The sequence below is a fragment of the Falco peregrinus genome, chromosome 13 (assembly GCF_023634155.1).
Source record: "Falco peregrinus isolate bFalPer1 chromosome 13, bFalPer1.pri, whole genome shotgun sequence".
NCBI classification, from domain to species: Eukaryota; Metazoa; Chordata; class Aves; order Falconiformes; family Falconidae; genus Falco; species Falco peregrinus.
Window position 1 is genome coordinate 13,360,462 of NC_073733.1, and position 17,562 is coordinate 13,378,023.

General features: G+C 56.1%; 3 protein-coding genes and 5 non-coding genes across 8 annotated transcripts; 7 read left to right on the plus strand and 1 right to left on the minus strand.

Annotated features, from left to right (window-relative positions):
• Positions 1-83: 83 nt before the first annotated feature.
• LOC129785604 (40-kDa huntingtin-associated protein-like) lies at positions 84-1,581 on the minus strand. Its single transcript, XM_055818351.1, has one exon. The coding sequence runs from the start codon at positions 1,537-1,539 to the stop codon at positions 475-477; it is 1,065 nt and encodes a 354-aa protein (XP_055674326.1). The 5' UTR covers positions 1,540-1,581; the 3' UTR covers positions 84-474.
• A 677-nt stretch (positions 1,582-2,258) lies between these two features.
• Positions 2,259-3,759, plus strand: LOC129785603 (40-kDa huntingtin-associated protein-like). Its single transcript, XM_055818350.1, has one exon. It carries the CDS (start codon positions 2,304-2,306, stop codon positions 3,366-3,368), a length of 1,065 nt encoding a protein of 354 aa, XP_055674325.1. The 5' UTR covers positions 2,259-2,303; the 3' UTR covers positions 3,369-3,759.
• Positions 3,760-5,289: 1,530 nt separating this feature from the next.
• Positions 5,290-17,283, plus strand: DKC1 (dyskerin pseudouridine synthase 1). Its single transcript, XM_055818346.1, has 15 exons — positions 5,290-5,384; positions 5,630-5,691; positions 5,939-6,025; positions 6,590-6,681; positions 7,220-7,404; positions 7,887-7,951; positions 8,522-8,648; positions 9,028-9,158; positions 10,166-10,309; positions 11,366-11,486; positions 12,630-12,748; positions 13,867-13,970; positions 14,443-14,509; positions 15,248-15,406; positions 15,909-17,283. Exons 1-15 carry the CDS (start codon positions 5,369-5,371, stop codon positions 15,975-15,977), a joined length of 1,548 nt encoding a protein of 515 aa, XP_055674321.1. The 5' UTR covers positions 5,290-5,368; the 3' UTR covers positions 15,978-17,283.
• Positions 8,056-8,301, plus strand: LOC114012300 (small nucleolar RNA SNORD17). Its single transcript, XR_003554677.1, has one exon. It is a non-coding gene; the product is annotated as a small nucleolar RNA SNORD17 (small nucleolar RNA).
• On the plus strand, positions 8,854-8,929 carry LOC114012297 (small nucleolar RNA SNORD83). The gene has a single exon (XR_003554674.1). It is a non-coding gene; the product is annotated as a small nucleolar RNA SNORD83 (small nucleolar RNA).
• Positions 9,329-9,468, plus strand: LOC114012299 (small nucleolar RNA SNORA36 family). The gene has a single exon (XR_003554676.1). It is a non-coding gene; the product is annotated as a small nucleolar RNA SNORA36 family (small nucleolar RNA).
• On the plus strand, positions 11,746-11,991 carry LOC114012302 (small nucleolar RNA SNORD17). The gene has a single exon (XR_003554678.2). It is a non-coding gene; the product is annotated as a small nucleolar RNA SNORD17 (small nucleolar RNA).
• Positions 13,060-13,135, plus strand: LOC114012298 (small nucleolar RNA SNORD83). Its single transcript, XR_003554675.1, has one exon. It is a non-coding gene; the product is annotated as a small nucleolar RNA SNORD83 (small nucleolar RNA).
• Positions 17,284-17,562: the final 279 nt, after the last annotated feature.

The following is a 17,562-nucleotide window of genomic DNA, read 5'->3' on the forward strand; positions in this document are numbered from 1 at the left end:
CCCGCCCAGAGCAGAATGTGCAGCCTCGCTTGGGCTGCAGCATCTTTTGCTTTCAGGAGAGGAAGAAGAAAAACCCAAAAACCTCATTTTCATGTGCTTGTTTTCTTTTTCCTTTTTTAAAAGAAACTCCAGCAACATTCAGCTCCTAGATGGGCAACCCCTCCAGCACGTGCACCCCAGGCGATCTCCTACTACAGAGTTTTCCTGCCCGCAGGCTGCCGCCGGTTCTGTCAGGAACAGCCCGGGACCACACCGAACCGGACCCTTGGTTCTGGGGTGACATGTGCTTGGTGCGGTGGCTTCGGTCACAAACAGCACGTGGGTGGTTTATGGTGGAACACAAGGAACGAGCGAGTGAGGAGCACGCTTGCTTGTCAAGCGCTACTCGCTCCCGTTACAGAACCGGCATTAGGAATAAACGACGAGGCCACGCGCAGCAAGGCTGAGCCCGGCAAGGCCCTGCAGCGGCGGCGCTCAGAGCCCCTGCCCGGCGGGGCTGAGCATCTCCTGCAGCACCAGGTGCAGCAGGTGGTTCTGCTCGGCGCTGAGCAGCGGCCAGAGCTCGGCCTGCAGCACCTTCAGCGCCTCCGCGTCCTTCTCCTGGCACGCCAGCACGGCCGACTGCAGCAGCAGGAAGAGCTCGGCCGGCAGGTAGCTCGCTGCCGGCGGCAGCCCACCACCCGCCCCGCCGCCGCCAGGCCCCGGCGCCGCGCCGCCCTCCGCCGCCTCCCAGCAGTACTGCTCCAGCGTCCGGGCGTGCTCGGGCAGCAGCTTGGCGGGCGGCGGCTGCAGCAGCAGCAGCAGCAGCACCCGCGACACCTCGCAGCGCGCCAGCACGTCCAGGAAGGCGCCGCCGGGCGCGGCCCCGCCGCCGCCGCCGCCTGGGCCCAGCCCGGCCCCGGCCAGCGCCTGCGCCCGCGTCAGCGCCGCCAGCGCGCCGGCGTAGTCGCGGCCCAGCAGCAGGCAGGAGGCGCGCTCGGCCAGGCAGCGCAGGGCCTCCAGCGGCAGCCGCGCCGCCGCCAGCAGCTCGGCCGCCCGCTGCAGGGGCGCGGCGGCGCGGGCGGGCCGGCCCGTATCGCGCAGCGCCGCCGCCAGCTCCAGGCACAGCCCGGCCGCCAGCGCCGGCTGCCCCCGCTCCAGGTGCAGGCGGGCGGCGAAGGCGCCGCAGCTCTGCGCCGCCGCCACGTGCTCGCCGAAGCCGCCGCGCAGCCCCAGGCGCTGCCGCAGGTCCCGCTCCTGGCGCAGGAAGAGCCGCGCCGCCTCGGCCAGGGCGGCCGCCTCGGCGGGGCCGTGGAAGAGGCTCTGGGCGCAGCGCGCCACGGCCAGCTGGCACCAGGCCGCGTAGGGCAGGCTCTCCTGGGCGCGCAGCTCCCGCGCCAGCGCCGCGAACTGCTCCGCCGCCTCCGCCACGTTCGGCTTCCGCAGGAACCGCCGCCGCAGCTTGGCCGACACCAGCCGGTACCGCGACAGGAAGTCCCCGTCCCCGCCGAGGCCCGGCCCGGAGCCGCCGGGGCCCGAGCCGCCCGCCGCCGCCAGCATCGCGCGCCGCTCGGCCCTGACGCGCCGCGCCCCGCCCCGGCCCGCCCCTCGTGCCGCCGGCCAACCGGCGCCCGGCCCGGGGCCACGCGGGCGGGGGGGGCCGCGGGCGGGGCCAGGGCTGCCCGGCCCTCCGGGGGCACCGCCGGGGACGGGCCCGCCTCACTGACCCCGGCACAGCTGCCTCTTTCGGGGCACACGTACCGCTGTCCATACAGCGGGCGGGAAGCCAGGTCGACCCCGCCCCGCTAAGCGCAGCCCCGCGGCACCCTTCGGCCTGTACCGGGGCGTAGCGGCCAGCGCCCGCCCCGCTCTCGTGCCCGCCCCGCGGCCGAGGGCCGCGCAGCACACACAGCAGCAGCGGGGGGGTCCCTTTTGGGGTGAAGGGGAGGGGCAGTGGAGGCGGGTGAGAGGAGACGGGATCCCCGGCGCCGGTAGGAGGCAGCCCGGTGGACACGGCACGGGGCAGAGGGGCTGACGCTCGGTGTCGCCGGCCAGGAGTCCCCGCAGCGCCTTCCCTTACTGGTGAGGGCGGCTCCCGCTACTCGCCACCGACCCCCGGGAGACGGGGACACCCCCGTGAGCGGTGCCTGTGCCGGGGTCAGTGAGGCGGGCCCGTCCCCGGCGGTGCCCCCGGAGGGCCGGGCAGCCCTGGCCCCGCCCGCGGCCCCCCCCGCCCGCGTGGCCCCGGGCCGGGCGCCGGTTGGCCGGCGGCACGAGGGGCGGGCCGGGGCGGGGCGCGGCGCGTCAGGGCCGAGCGGCGCGCGATGCTGGCGGCGGCGGGCGGCTCGGGCCCCGGCGGCTCCGGGCCGGGCCTCGGCGGGGACGGGGACTTCCTGTCGCGGTACCGGCTGGTGTCGGCCAAGCTGCGGCGGCGGTTCCTGCGGAAGCCGAACGTGGCGGAGGCGGCGGAGCAGTTCGCGGCGCTGGCGCGGGAGCTGCGCGCCCAGGAGAGCCTGCCCTACGCGGCCTGGTGCCAGCTGGCCGTGGCGCGCTGCGCCCAGAGCCTCTTCCACGGCCCCGCCGAGGCGGCCGCCCTGGCCGAGGCGGCGCGGCTCTTCCTGCGCCAGGAGCGGGACCTGCGGCAGCGCCTGGGGCTGCGCGGCGGCTTCGGCGAGCACGTGGCGGCGGCGCAGAGCTGCGGCGCCTTCGCCGCCCGCCTGCACCTGGAGCGGGGGCAGCCGGCGCTGGCGGCCGGGCTGTGCCTGGAGCTGGCGGCGGCGCTGCGCGATACGGGCCGGCCCGCCCGCGCCGCCGCGCCCCTGCAGCGGGCGGCCGAGCTGCTGGCGGCGGCGCGGCTGCCGCTGGAGGCCCTGCGCTGCCTGGCCGAGCGCGCCTCCTGCCTGCTGCTGGGCCGCGACTACGCCGGCGCGCTGGCGGCGCTGACGCGGGCGCAGGCGCTGGCCGGGGCCGGGCTGGGCCCAGGCGGCGGCGGCGGCGGGGCCGCGCCCGGCGGCGCCTTCCTGGACGTGCTGGCGCGCTGCGAGGTGTCGCGGGTGCTGCTGCTGCTGCTGCTGCAGCCGCCGCCCGCCAAGCTGCTGCCCGAGCACGCCCGGACGCTGGAGCAGTACTGCTGGGAGGCGGCGGAGGGCGGCGCGGCGCCGGGGCCTGGCGGCGGCGGGGCGGGTGGTGGGCTGCCGCCGGCAGCGAGCTACCTGCCGGCCGAGCTCTTCCTGCTGCTGCAGTCGGCCGTGCTGGCGTGCCAGGAGAAGGACGCGGAGGCGCTGAAGGTGCTGCAGGCCGAGCTCTGGCCGCTGCTCAGCGCCGAGCAGAACCACCTGCTGCACCTGGTGCTGCAGGAGATGCTCAGCCCCGCCGGGCAGGGGCTCTGAGCGCCGCCGCTGCAGGGCCTTGCCGGGCTCAGCCTTGCTGCGCGTGGCCTCGTCGTTTATTCCTAATGCCGGTTCTGTAACGGGAGCGAGTAGCGCTTGACAAGCAAGCGTGCTCCTCACTCGCTCGTTCCTTGTGTTCCACCATAAACCACCCACGTGCTGTTTGTGACCGAAGCCACCGCACCAAGCACATGTCACCCCAGAACCAAGGGTCCGGTTCGGTGTGGTCCCGGGCTGTTCCTGACAGAACCGGCGGCAGCCTGCGGGCAGGAAAACTCTGTAGTAGGAGATCGCCTGGGGTGCACGTGCTGGAGGGGTTGCCCATCTAGGAGCTGAATGTTGCTGGAGTTTCTTTTAAAAAAGGAAAAAGAAAACAAGCACATGAAAATGAGGTTTTTGGGTTTTTCTTCTTCCTCTCCTGAAAGCAAAAGATGCTGCAGCCCAAGCGAGGCTGCACATTCTGCTCTGGGCGGGCGAATGGAGCCGGGTAGCCCGGGGACCGGTGGCTGTGGCCTGACTGTTTTCTGTAGGACAGTGGCCACCTGGGGAGCTGAGACCGTGAGACTGCAAGATGGCAAATCCCTTCCAGCTGAGGGCGGTTAGGAGCAAACTGAACAGCGGAGGTGGAGAAGGATGAGTTCTGGGAATGGGCTGCTTGCGCGGTTCTCTTCAGCCGGCGTTCCGGCCTGCTGTGGGGCGCCTCTGCCTCTTGGGAGCTTTTCCCGTCTTTAGGCAAAGAAGGCAAGTTCGTTAGGTGGGAAAGAAAGAAAGGAACCTGCTGCCCTTGGTGCACCCAGCTGTTGCCCACAGGCCTAGCCAAATATCTGTGGCGTGAACATGCAGTTTCAAGGAGGGGATGCTTTACTGTGGAAGCTAGAGAGACTCTGGTGGTCGCCGGAGAGCTGTGCATGTTGTGTACGTAAAGAGCAATTTTAGTGCACCCCGCTAACAGTAAAGGAAACCCGCTTGCAGCAAACAGTCCCCAGAGATCCTGGCAGAAGTCTGAGGCTCCAGGAGAGAGATCGGTCCTGTTTGCACGCCTGGGAGAGAAGGGAGAAGCAAACAATAATTCTGGTATAAGTGGTATTGCGTGTGCCTCCAATTTTAATATTTGGTTCCAGAGGCAGCAGTGTTTTCAAATGCTTTGCCAGTGTTTCCTTTTCCAATGTTTTTCAGGTTCCACGCTTAGAAACTTGCAGTTTTCCTGGCTGCAATGCAAACATTGATTCCTGCAATACTGAGGAAGTTAATTACCACAAAGCTTTTCTTATCTGGATAAAATTATAGATGAGTAATGTTTAATTAGGCATTTGATGTTATTTTCTAAGTTGGCCATCGACATGCCATGCTGTGAAGCAAAAATAAAAGTCTGTGCTTCAAAAGTACTTGCAACCACCTTTTTCAATTAAAGCAGGTGAAACCACTGTTAGAATGCCGCATGGTGGCCATGCAAAGTGGGGACCGTCAGACGCTGTTTCGGGGCTAGAGCGATAGCTGTGTAGTGTTAATTCCCAGAGACGGGATGTCGCTTAAAGTGCCTGGATTATCTGAACTCGGAACACTAAAAACTGCACGCGGGTGAGGTTTGGTCACCGTCGAGAAACTTCCTCGGGGCGCCAGGCCAGGGCGAACCGCGGCTGCAGTAACTGCGGTTTGTGCTGGCGGGGCCGCCGTTCCCGCTCTGCAGAGGGGTCGCGCCCACGCCACCGCCCGCAGCGCCCAGTAGCGGTGTGGCCCCGGGCTGGGCCGTGGGAGTAGCGGGGCCTAGGGACGGTGAGGGGAGCGGTTCGGGCCCCGCGACCGCTGGCAGCCCCGGAGAGCACCGGGCTGGAGCGCCCGATGCTCTGTACCGGGCAGAGGGGCCCGTGGGAAAGGTGAAGTGCACCGGCCCGCGCAGCGCTGGGGCCGACGGGAGCGGTCACGTGCTGCTGCGGGGCTTGTCGGGAAAGGGGCAGCGCTTCCGGTCCTTGCGCGGCGCGGCACCACCACGCGGCGCGGCCATGGCGGATGGGGACGGTGCGCAGCGGGTGTACCGGCGGGGTGGTGCCCCCGCGGCGGGCTTCTGCGCGGGGGCGGGTGGGGGGCTTGGGCTTGGGGAGCCCCGGCGGGGAGGGGTTCGCTCGGGGCTGCTGTGGCGCCACGTGGGGCGCGCCCGGCCCGGGAGGGGGTTCGGGGCTGTGGGTGTCCTCCTGGGCCTGCCCCGCTGGCGCGGCGGGACCGGGCGGGCCGCGGCGGGGATGCTCAGCGTGTCTCTCCCGCAGGTTCCACCGTGAAGAAGCGGCGGAAGAAGGAGAAGCGGGCGCTGCCCGATGAGGATATAGCGGTGAGCGCGGGGCTGCCCGGGGCCCGGATCGCGGGATCGAGGGGTTCCCAGCCCGGGCCGCGGGGTCCGGGAATCGGGCTGGCGGTGGCTCGTAGCGTGCCAGAGCGGGCTTCCCCGCTGCCGCCACCGGAGGGAGAGCGGGCGGGGGGCGGGACCGCGTGGCGGGGAGCGGGACCGCGTGGCAGCGGGCGGGAGCGCGGGCCTCCCAGCGCCGTTCCTCAACCTGGGTATCTGCATCCGCCCCCAGGACATCCAGCACACCGAGGAATTCTTCATCAAGCCCGAGTCCCGGATTGTCCAGCTGGACACGTCCCAGTGGCCCCTGCTGCTGAAGGTAGAGTGGGCTATAGGCGATCTCGCGGCCCGTCCGCGCCCCCTCCGTTGCCCCTCCCGGTGCAGGCCCGTGGTGGTGCTCGGTTCCTTCCTTCCAAACCCTGCTGCTAAGAAACCGCATGCGTGACTCTCAAAGTGGAGGCGAGCCTTCCACGTGTAGAAATCACGTTAAAAATTTTGGCAAGCAGTATCATTTGCATGCCTCCTTTCTAAGTTTGCCATCTCCTGTAAAGACCCCACCAGATTTCTTCAGCTATTTATTTCGGTCTGACAGTGGCCTGTGGTCTGTGTAGACTTCTGAGTTGCTTGTGCTGAGTTTCTGGGGCACACTCGATTTATCCTGTATTGTAAAGGCTGGTATTCTGCTGCTTTCCTATCTCTTTCAGTGCAGGACTTCCCTTTCTGTAAAATGTTGTTTCATCGTTGGGTAGTTTTCATTTTGGAGGAGGCTCTCTTGCTTAAATGTACAAGTTAGACATGTGACTGGGAGATGTACTGGGGCAAAGCAATGCTGAAGCCACTGTAAGCTCAAGAACACTTGTAACTTGTTGCTTGGATTTTGTAGAACTTTGACAAGTTAAATGTGATGACAGCACACTACACGCCTCTTTCTTCCGGTGCTAATCCCCTGAAGAGAGAGATTTCTGACTATGTTAGGTGAGTGTAATGAGGGCAGAGTGGTTTATTTTTCTTTCACAGTTAATATTCTCGAAACATTTTTTTGTTCTGTATTCCCCTTTGACCTCTCTGCTTGACTCGGTGCCTTGCTACTAACCAGTAGATGTCTAAATGGGACCTGCTGGTCACTTCCTGTAAAGTTTGCTTTGTTCTGGGGTTGTGGCTCATCTCTGGACAGACGTGCAAACACTTGAGGAAGTCTCTGGGGTCTTACGGAAAATCTTTTGGCTTGCTAGACTTTGAGACTGCTTGGACTTTGTAGCATTTGATATGGTTGAGTGCAGAGTAGTGATGAGCAGGCTGGGGAGAAGAGAATTCTTTGAATGCGAAATAATCACCTGCTGTGTGTGGAGCAGCTGGTTGTGTGCTTACTGAGGGTAGCTGTGAGGCTCGTCGCTTACTTGGCTATGTAGAAATACAGAAATCTTTGCAGGCATTACAAATACTGTCAAAGTTTTTGTGCTCTTGCTGTGTTTGCCCTGATGCTTAGCTCCTACTCTGTCATCTTGCACTGTAGGTCTGGCTTTATTAACCTAGACAAACCTTCCAATCCATCTTCCCATGAGGTGGTTGCATGGATTCGACGCATCCTTCGAGTAGAGAAAACTGGACACAGTGGCACTCTGGATCCTAAGGTGACTGGGTGCCTCATCGTATGCATTGAGAGGGCAACACGACTTGTCAAATCCCAGCAGAGCGCAGGTACGTTTATTGCCTGGGACTATTTACAGTCTAAGTGACTGGGGAGATGTGGCATTCTTTTGGAGATAAATGGAGATTTCCAGTCTTTAAAAGGGCTACCCTTGGCCTTCAGTGCCTTGAGCTCAGGGTCTGTCTTTCTCACTCCAAGACAGGGAGGGCGCATGTATGCTGTCACAAGTTTGGTTGGTTGGTTGGGGTTTTTTTGCATCTCTGGGGCTTGTACTGTTTAGTCAGTGAAAACACTTCTGACAGACTGGTTTCATCCTCTACCAGTCCAGTGAAATAAAACTCGGTGAAGAAATAAATGTAACTTAGACTTATTTTGTTGGAACCAACTCCATAATAAACGCTATGTACTTCCTAGGAGAGAGGATTGTGATAATGTCAGGGCTCTGTGGATGTGTGGCTGTGAAGCAGTGTGGACCTTGAGGTCAATATTAAATGCAAGTGGCCACTCCTGACTGCTCTTGTCATTCTTTCAGGCAAAGAGTATGTGGGAATTGTTCGGCTGCACAATGCAATTGAAAGTGAGGCTCAGCTTGCCAGGGTAAGTCTCGGCATGCTCTTAGCCATGCTGGCAGTTCACAAGCAAAGTGTGCAGTGTTGGTGGGAGATCAGAGGGTAGGAGTGGAGCTCAGGTGCACTCTGTGTGTGAGGTGATGACAAAGTTTATCCATTCTCTGAGTGCAGTGGTGCTGCCCTCCTGCAGCACCCTGATTCCTGTTCTAGGGTCTGGGTGCTGTGCAGCCTCCAGAGACCCTTTAGTCTCCCAGTGTCCTACTGGGGGCTGCTGTGGTGTGTGGCTGGCTGCGTGCAGGAGTGAAGTGGTGCTGGCAGGGTCGGAGCCCCTCTTTTGGAGCTCCGTCCTCACTGAGATGAGGGATGATGTCTGATCACATACTGCCACCTGATGAAAAAGCTTAGCTGTACTCACTGGCAGTCGGGGTAGCATTTTGACCACGTCATTGGTTCAGATCGACTTTATTAAATATGGCATCCCCAAATTATGATGAACCTTGTGGTTTCTCACTGATGGAAGTGGTCATGGTTGCTGGAGAGCCCAAAGTGCTACATTAAGGTGTAGATGTGAGCTGTTAATTTCTCCTTCTGCCCTCAGGCAATTGAAACTCTGACAGGTGCGCTGTTTCAGCGACCACCCCTCATTGCTGCTGTCAAACGACAACTGAGAGTCAGAACCATCTATGAGAGCAAGCTGGTGGAGTATGATCCTGAGAGAAGATTAGGTAAAACAGGGCTTTTCTGCCGCCTTCTTATTAAGCTGACAGTTGATAAAATTTCCTGTGAAATGGGCTGCTTCCTGTTCTTGGAAGATGTCTTAAGTCCTAAATCCTTGCCATCATTGAGCAGTAACTGCTTCATGCATTACGTTGGTTTGTTGAGAAGCGAATCCCTTCTGGCTCTTTGTACCGTTGCATCCTTTGTTGAAGAGCCAAATGATGTCAATTAGAGAACATTAGCACTCAGTGCAAAGATGACCTTCATCTATCACCCCAGGCTGATGGCTCTGTGAAGGGTTGGGCACAGAACTTCACTTGGAGCGAGCTTCTTGATGTGGTTCATTTCTAGATACATATTTAAATACTCTTCTGTCCTGCGTTTCAGGTATTTTCTGGGTGAGCTGTGAAGCAGGCACATACATCCGAACACTCTGTGTTCATCTTGGTTTGCTGCTTGGTGTGGGGGGCCAGATGCAAGAGCTCCGCAGAGTGCGCTCAGGAATCCTGGGAGAGAAGGTAGAGTGGTAGCTGTAACTATAACCAGCAAATTTAAAATTGCCAGAATTGCGAGAGTTCATTGGAATTGTGTTTTACAGTGTTAGGAGATGGTATATAGGTGCATGGTGGCTGGGGGAAGTTTTGTGAATAGCCCTGAAAATGTGGGGGCTCTTCCATAGACGGCCTGTAACCAAAGTGTTGAGCTCAGTTCAGGGTGTTGCCCCTGTTCTGGTAATTAAGCTTTGGGACAATGAGTGACTGGGAAGCACACCATGGTGACTGAAACCCCAAGGTGTTTTATGCCACCTGTGTTTCTTGGCCCACAAACCATGCACGTGCTGTGAGTTCAGGTGTGTGAGCTGTCTGCTTAGCAGTCTGTGACTGCTTGCTGTCAGGGCACGGTACAGGGAACATGCTTCACTGAAGTGCACCTGGGAGATGCAGTCTTTTGTGAACACTTCTACAGTCTTCAGTTTGGTCGTAGCTGGGTCTTGCTGCTGATCCAGATCCCAGAACTGATTTATTTACTTGCAAAGCAGGAGTGTCAGAATGCAAGTGCTTCCCCATCCATCTGTGCTCTTACTTACCACAGTTGTAATCACTGGCAATCATTTCTGAATTCCGAGTGTTGGGTGCTTACAACTGATTCCAGTATTTATTCCATGTCACAGATTGAAGAGCTGGTTAATATAGACCTCTACTCACTGATCTTGGTCTAGATGTCCCAGGTGTTAGTTTGTTTGGTCATACTTCAAAGTTTCATGTGGACAGACCTTATACACTAGATCCAAGTGCTATCTGAGATGGGTAGGGCTGAAGTCTGTGGTAGCACAGCTCAAGCTGACCTCAGACTGCTGGTGGAAGATATTCTTGCTTCTTTTAGGTTGCTTTTTTGATGCTTCTGAGTCAGACATCTGTTTGTCTCCCTTTCAGTACACTATTTGCTGTTGGACTTCAGCTGTTTTCTTGTGTGCGTTTCGAGTTGGTGGCTGGTAGGAGAGTTTAGAGGGGTTGTGTCTTTGCAGGACAACATGGTGACTATGCACGATGTACTGGATGCACAGTGGCAGTATGACAACAACAGGGATGACAGCTACCTGCGAAGAGTTATCCTGCCATTGGAGAAACTGCTGACTTCACACAAGCGGCTAGTCATGAAAGACAGTGCGGTGAGTTACTGAGATAGTGCCACTTGACAGCCAGAGACTGCAAAATGTCCTCCTAACGTCTTGTGGTTTAACTCCAGCTCGTAACTAAGTACCATGCAGCTACTTACTCGCCCCCCTTTCCTTCTTCCCCACCCTGAGGGATGAGGAGGAGATTCAGTAAAAAAGTAAAGCTCATGGGGTTGAGATAAGAACAATGTAATAATTATTATAGTTATATTTTATTTTAATGATAACAATTGTAATGAGAAGGGGACAGAGAAAGGAATAAAATCCAAAAGGGAGAAAGCCCAAGCGATGCACAATACAGTTGCTCACCACTAGCTGTCTGATCCCCAGCCAGTACCTGAGCAGCAATCAGCAGGCCCCAGCCAACTCCCCCCAGTTTATATACTGAGCGTGATGTCCTGTGGTGTGGAATATCCCTTTGGCTAGTTCAGATCAGCTGTCCTGGCTGTGTCCCCTCCCAATTTCCTGTGCCCTGCCAGCCTTCTCGCTGGCAGGGCCTGAGAAATTGAAAAGTCTTTGACTTAGTCTAAACCTTACTTAGCAACAACTATAACCATCAGTGTGTTATCAACATCATTGTCATACAAAATCCAAAACACAGGATTGTACCAGCTACTGAGCAGAAAATTAACTCTGTCCCAGTCAAAACCAGAGCACTTGTACAGCTAATACAATAAATGGGGGATCAGGATTCACATGGTGTCTGGCACTATCCAGATTGTGAGCTGTGTAGGACCCAGTATGGGCCACTGCCAGATCAGCAGTAAGATGCAAGAGCCAGGAACTGAGTAGCAGAGGAGCTGCTCTCCTCACTTCAGGAGGATGCTGATCATTGTAAGAGTTCTGCCTCATGTTGTTTGCTGTAGTAGGTGCTTTACTTGCGTTATCCAAAGCTTCCAAGTTTTATATAGTGGACAATAAGAAATAGATATGTAGGGATGTTATCACTGGGACAGTAATGGCAATGGGAAGCTAAAATACTAGAGGCCTTTCTTACCTTGTTTTTATTCTGTAACAGCTTATAAGCCCTCCTGTTCCCTACATTTTCAGGTTAATGCCATTTGCTATGGAGCCAAGATCATGCTACCTGGTGTCCTGAGATACGAAGATGGTATTGAACTTAATCAGGAGATTGTTGTCATCACCACAAAAGGAGAAGCTATCTGCCTAGGTATGGAACTACTTGTTCTTTCTTGTGCCCAGCTAGCTGCAGAAATAATAGACTGTGTTCCAGTGAATGCACAACAAATGAGTCCCCATGTGCAGAAGGTTTAAATAGTGCTTCCTCATGGGGATTGTGGGCTAGTGTACCCAACACCAGCCATCTTTAGCCAGGATGTTAAGAAACAGTGGCTGCATCGGTCCTTGGCAAGGTGTGAAGAGTTCTTCAGCCTGCTCTCAGCTGTATAATGCTCAGGTGCACTCTGTGTGTGAGGTGATGACAAAGTTTATCCATTCTCTGAGTGCAGTGGTGCTGCCCTCCTGCAGCACCCTGATTCCTGTTCTAGGGTCTGGGTGCTGTGCAGCCTCCAGAGACCCTTTAGTCTCCCAGTGTCCTACTGGGGGCTGCTGTGGTGTGTGGCTGGCTGCGTGCAGGAGTGAAGTGGTGCTGGCAGGGTCGGAGCCCCTCTTTTGGAGCTCCGTCCTCACTGAGATGAGGGATGATGTCTGATCACATACTGCCACCTGGCACATCACAATTCCTGAGCATATGGGTGTAAAAGGCCTGGAGCAACTACCAGCTTCTGTGAAGTGACTCTAAAGGGCCCTTTGTTCTAACTAGGGTCTTCAAAGAAGCTGTGTAGGTGACAGGAGCTGACATACTGTACAGATGGTCAGTCATGGTGCTCAGTGCTGCACAGCCTCACGCTCCATACAGACCTGTGGGATTGAGGGACCTTGGAGGTCTAATGCAGCCAAGCCGTTCCACCCTTTTTCTCTACTGCTAGCACTCTTGTCATCTCAGGGACCTGACAAGAAAAACATAATTTATTGGTAAAATTAGTCTCCTGCAGTTTGGCTCTGCAAGGTTTTGGGAGCTGACGAAGGAGCAGCAGTGCTCCTTTCTGTAGTGGCATTCCTTGAGCTGCCTGGAAGTGCTCCAGCAGCTGCTCACAGAGCTCTTTCCCATGCAGTGGTGTTGGTGCTGCTCTAGGAAATGGTTGGTCTCGCTGTTTGGGGTGAAATGATGCTGGTGGGGGGTGTTGCTCCTCTTTGTGCTGACAGAGGAAGAACAGGCTGAACACAGCAGGTTCCTGCATTGCTGTTGCAGTTCTGCTATTAAAAAGTTAATGAACTCTGCCTGCTTCTGTAGCCATTGCCTTGATGACCACAGCAGTCATTTCTACCTGCGACCATGGCATTGTGGCGAAGATCAAGAGAGTCATCATGGAGAGAGACACGTATCCCCGCAGATGGGGTCTTGGTCCCAAGGTGAGTGGTGTGGGGGCGCAGTCAGTCCCAGGGCAGTGGTGGGTGCCCAGCTGTCAGGATGTGGGATTCCAGGCCCCTCGAGCAGAGCTGCATCGGTGCCTTCTCCAGGGCCTCAGTGTAATTCTGCTGTGCTCTTCTAGAGCCATGATGGTGGCGCTTCCCAGTTAGGGGGGCTTGTGCCAGCCCAGTGCTGGTGGCAGTGAGGCTTTCCCTCCCAGCAGAGCCTAGGCAGCTCTACTCAAGGTCCAGCTGAGGCTGGTTCTCGGGTGTGGGCTTTTCAGGTCTGTACAGCACCAGCCAAATGATAGAGAGCCAAATGATGTGAAGTGGATTGCATTAGCACTCTGTGCAAAGATGACCTTCATCTATCACCCTGTACTGATGGCTCTGGAGGGGCTGGGCAAGGAGCTGCTTTTCCTTCTGGTGCAACTGCAACAGTGCCAAAATGGAAACTGTCTTGTGAGACACTAAATTGCGCCTAAAGGACAGGAGCAGTGGGAACAGTTGTTGGGTTCCTCTCCTGTCTCAAGCATGTGGTAGTCACGGAGGCCAGCGGTACTAGCATAACTGCAGCCAGACTGGTGTTTCACTGTGGTGAGTGATGCAGTGTGGGCTTAAAACTTGGTGTTGCTGTGGCTAATTCCAGTCCTGTGGTTCAGGTGAAATGTAGAAAGCCGTGGGGATGCATGTACATGTATCTTGCGGCAAATGTGAGGTAATGTGGTCCAGTTCAAGCACTTTGCAAGGCTTTGCTCCAGACTTAATTTGCAGCTGGAGTGGTTCGGCTGAAATGTGTCAGGTCATTTAAACTGGAGAAACCCAGTCAAAGATCTGAGCTCCATGATGTGCAGTCATCTTGTTCTGCTGCTGTTACTTCCCCACAAAGCAGCCCTTATTTACTGATGAAGATACCTTCTGTCTTGAGACTCGTAGGCTGCTGTGCAGGGGATGTTTTATGTAATTTATTAGAAAGTCCTTGGAGAAGCGTTAAATCAGTAACGCTCTAGTTATTGGCTTGTCTTCTTCCTGGATTACTTCCTCTTAGGCTGAGTGGGTGAAGCCCTGGGAGGATTTCTCCTCCCTGGAGCTGCAGGCTGACTTGTTCATGTTGCTCACAGGCCAGTCAAAAGAGGATGATGGTCCAGAAGGGTCTGCTGGACAAGCATGGAAAGCCCAATGAGAACACACCAGATTCCTGGAAGAAGGAGTATGTGGATTACAGGTGGGTACATGGTGTGTGGCTTCTGTATGGTGGGTACAGGGGAGCCCCGTGCAGCAGTGGCTGGGCTGGGTGCTGCCATTTGTGCTTGGAACACCTTAGGCATAGCCTAAGACTGTCTGAGCTAGGACCAGTCTGGACCCGTGGAGTGTGGTGGTATTTCTTGCAGTCCCAGGTAATGTGCTGCTAGTGGGCTGCACTGGAGGGAAGGGCCCTGGGCAGACAGTTATCCCTTTCTAGCCTGTGCTTGTGGTTTTAGAGGGAGTCAGTCTGCTAAATTAAATGGGGGAGGCCTTGCTGTTGCCCAGCCCGGCTGGCTCTGGTGCAGGCTGCAGGTCGTCCCCACACCAGCCCCTGCCCCCCCAGCATGTGATGTGGGTTACAGAGCCCTTGCAAGGGGGACAGGGCTTTGTACTTGTACAGAGTGGTGTGAGGCAGTGGGTGTCCTGCTCAGCCTGGGGATCTTCTCTTTCAGGGATGCTTGCAAGAAAGAGGCAGCTGCTGTTCCCAGAGTTGTTTCAGAGCTGGAGAGGGCTCCAAAAGTGAGTATCATCAGTGGTTTCTGGCTGTAAGGTTGTTTGGGCCCTGACGAAGAGTGGATATGCTCCTGTTCCTTCAGGCAGTTGGTATCAGTTGCTGGATTGTGTGCTGCTTTGATCCGTTGTTTTACAAGGGAAGGTGTTTTGTATTCTGGGAACCTGGTGCCCTGATGTGTGTTGTGGTTGCGAGGCCCGTGAGCTGCCTGTAGGGTGACCTGTTTAGGGTCTTGCCCCTAGGGTGTTTGTACTTTGAGTGTGAGTTCTGTAGCACAGTATGAGTATGAGGAGCTCTGACTTGTGTACAAGCTGCAGCATCCAAGGAAACGTTGTATGGAGCCACAATGGAGATTTGTTGTGCCAGAGACCCTTTCTGGAGACTACAGGCAGTTGCAGAAATGTCCATGCAGGAGTCGCTTAAGTCAGGGCTTGTGCTGTGATTGAAGGATCTACGTCAGGGCTTGTGCATGCACTTGGGAAGGTGCAGCAGCGTTTCAAACTCTGGAGCATTTGGGGTACAGGAAACACAGTAATACAAGGTGCAATTCTGGCAGAAACAAATTCCAGACAGTGTATGCTGGAGTGGACCGCTGGCAGTCTGTAGCTCGCTGCCCTGCTCAAAGCCTTTTTAACAGCAAAGTTTGATTGAACCAGGCAAAATAGTTGCAATGGCTTGCAAATTGTTTTCCCACCACTTGAGCTCCTTTGGAAGGTGGCATGGCTGACAATGTGTTCCCCTAACAGAGGAAGCGAGACTCGGAGAGTGAAAGTGAGGAGGCTATGACCCCACCATCCCCTGCCACCCCACCACCAGAGGAGCTGAGCGAAAAGAAAAAGAAAAAGAAGAAGAAAGAGAAGAAGGCCAAAGAGGCAGCTGGGAGTGGGGGAGAGCAAATAGAAGTGGTATGTAACTCCATGCTGTCATGGTGTGGTCCAAGCATGGGAGAGATTGCTGTCTCTCCCTACTGTCTCCAGGATAAATGCATCAGCATCCTTCTGTGCATGTCCCTAAAGTGCCAGGCTCCCCACGGGCAGAGAAAGATGTCTGTATGTAGGTGCATTTGTAAACTGAACTGGCTGAGAGTGGTGGGAGATCAGGCAGGTGAGGCTTGTGGGGGTGGATCTGCAGTGGGGCAGGAATGGGGTGAGCAGCCATCTGTGCCCCAGCGAGTGGGTGGGTAGATGTTCCTGCCAGATCGCCTCTGTGCTCTGGTGCCCTGTAACAGGCCCTGGTGGGAGGATGGTGGCATTCAGTCAGGCGTGCTTGAGTGCTTGTATGGTGGTGGTGAGGGAGGATTGTGGCCGTGGGGAGCCCGCACTGCATCTGGAGTGGGGCAGTTCCTTCTGAAGTGAGCAGCAGGGGGTTCTTTTCGATTCTTTCCTGACCTTTCCAACCCCTTTGCAGACCAGTGAGACCAGCACCAAGAAGAAGAAGAAGAAGAAACAAAAGGAGGTAGAAGAGAGCTCGGAGTAAGCGACTGGATCTGTTCAAAGCAGTCGACCGCATCGGTAGGGAGGGAGGAGTCTGAGGCTTTGAGAAAGAGGACTGGCTGTGTGGCAGACAGGCCAGCAAGTTGCAAGTTCCTTTTCGCTTGTGTATACGAGTGAGCAGGTGTGTTAACCCGGGATACACCCTGCTCAGGTACCGCTCCTCATCCTGTTTTAAGGGTTGCCAGAGGACTGGGGTGCCTGACAGCCCCTGCACTGGATTGCTCTCTAAAGCTGAACACCGTGATGCCAATAGAAGTGCTACCTTCAGGGAAGCTGTAGCTCCTGGCCCTTACTTGGTGTCTCTGTTTTCACCTTGAGAGGGAGGAATAACATTTCTCCCCACATCTTGTCCTGCCTCTTTCTTCCTTTTCTTCCAAGGTTGGAGCTGTTACCTGACAGTCACAGAATACGTTGGTGTCTGGAGGACTGGCTTTGTCATGGCCCATCTGAGTGGGTTTGGGTGGGGACAGATTGGTTATTTGAAGGGCTCTGGTTTTAATCTGGCCATATGCTTGGCTTGACCCTCAGCTAAATTTCAGAATTTACTGAAAAAAATTCTTCAGTACTTTTTTCAAACTTTATCATAAAAGGATTAGAACATTAAATTCCTGCTTTTTGTTTTGTAGTGCAGAGACCTGCTTGTTAATTGTCAGCTGATCTCCAGACCCAGTGCCCAGGCGACTTGGTCAGTGTGTACCTCGCGCTGGCTCTGTGCTCATTTCTATCCTGTTGTTGGAATGGGACTGCAGTGCTTTCAGCTGCCTTCTCTGGTACTGATACTTAATATGCTTTGAAGGCTAGAAGTGGGGATGCTGCTGGGGGCAGAAGCAAAGTAACCAGAAGGTGGCTGGCCCGTATAAGGGCTGTTGGGACCAGAATCCTCATGAAGAAAAGCTTAGCTAGAGGCAGCTCTGCAAGGGGCGCCAGGCATGGGGCTTGAGTGGTTTCAGAAAGAGTTGTCTTAATTTTCCTTATCTGGGATGGCTCGCTAGGGGCAGGAGGTCTCTCCTCTGTTAGAGGGGTGGTGTTGACCCAGGAATTTAGCTCCTTTTAATGGGGAAGGATCCAGGTTGCTTTGTTCCGAGTTTCTTTGCTGCAGAGATTCTGTAACATTTGTCTTAGCTTCATGCATTGTTTTTGTCTTAACTGTTTGACTTTCCTCCAACTGATGGTAGGAGATACACGCAGGCAGTGGGGCCAGCAGTTTGTGGCTGTCAGAACCTGACCAGAAAAAAAGTCCATTTTTATTTACTCTTTTTTTACATAAAAATAAAAGCCCTATTTTTGAATGGGTGATTTTCTTGCTCATCTGGCTGCTGTAAGAGGTCAGTGGTCTGTTCATCGGGAGAGGAGGCAGCTTAACGCATGTGTGTGCTGCACCTGGGCAGGTAAATAGCTGCCTGTTCTGCCCAGCCTTTGTGCTACTCTGCTGAAGAAGCTGCTGGTGCAATGAAGTGGTCCTGTTGACATGGACCATCACTAGAGGGGCCTTTGTTGCTGGTCAGGACTTTGCAGGTGCTTAGGGGCCACCTTCCATTTGGGCAAAACCCAAATGGATGTGTGCGGAG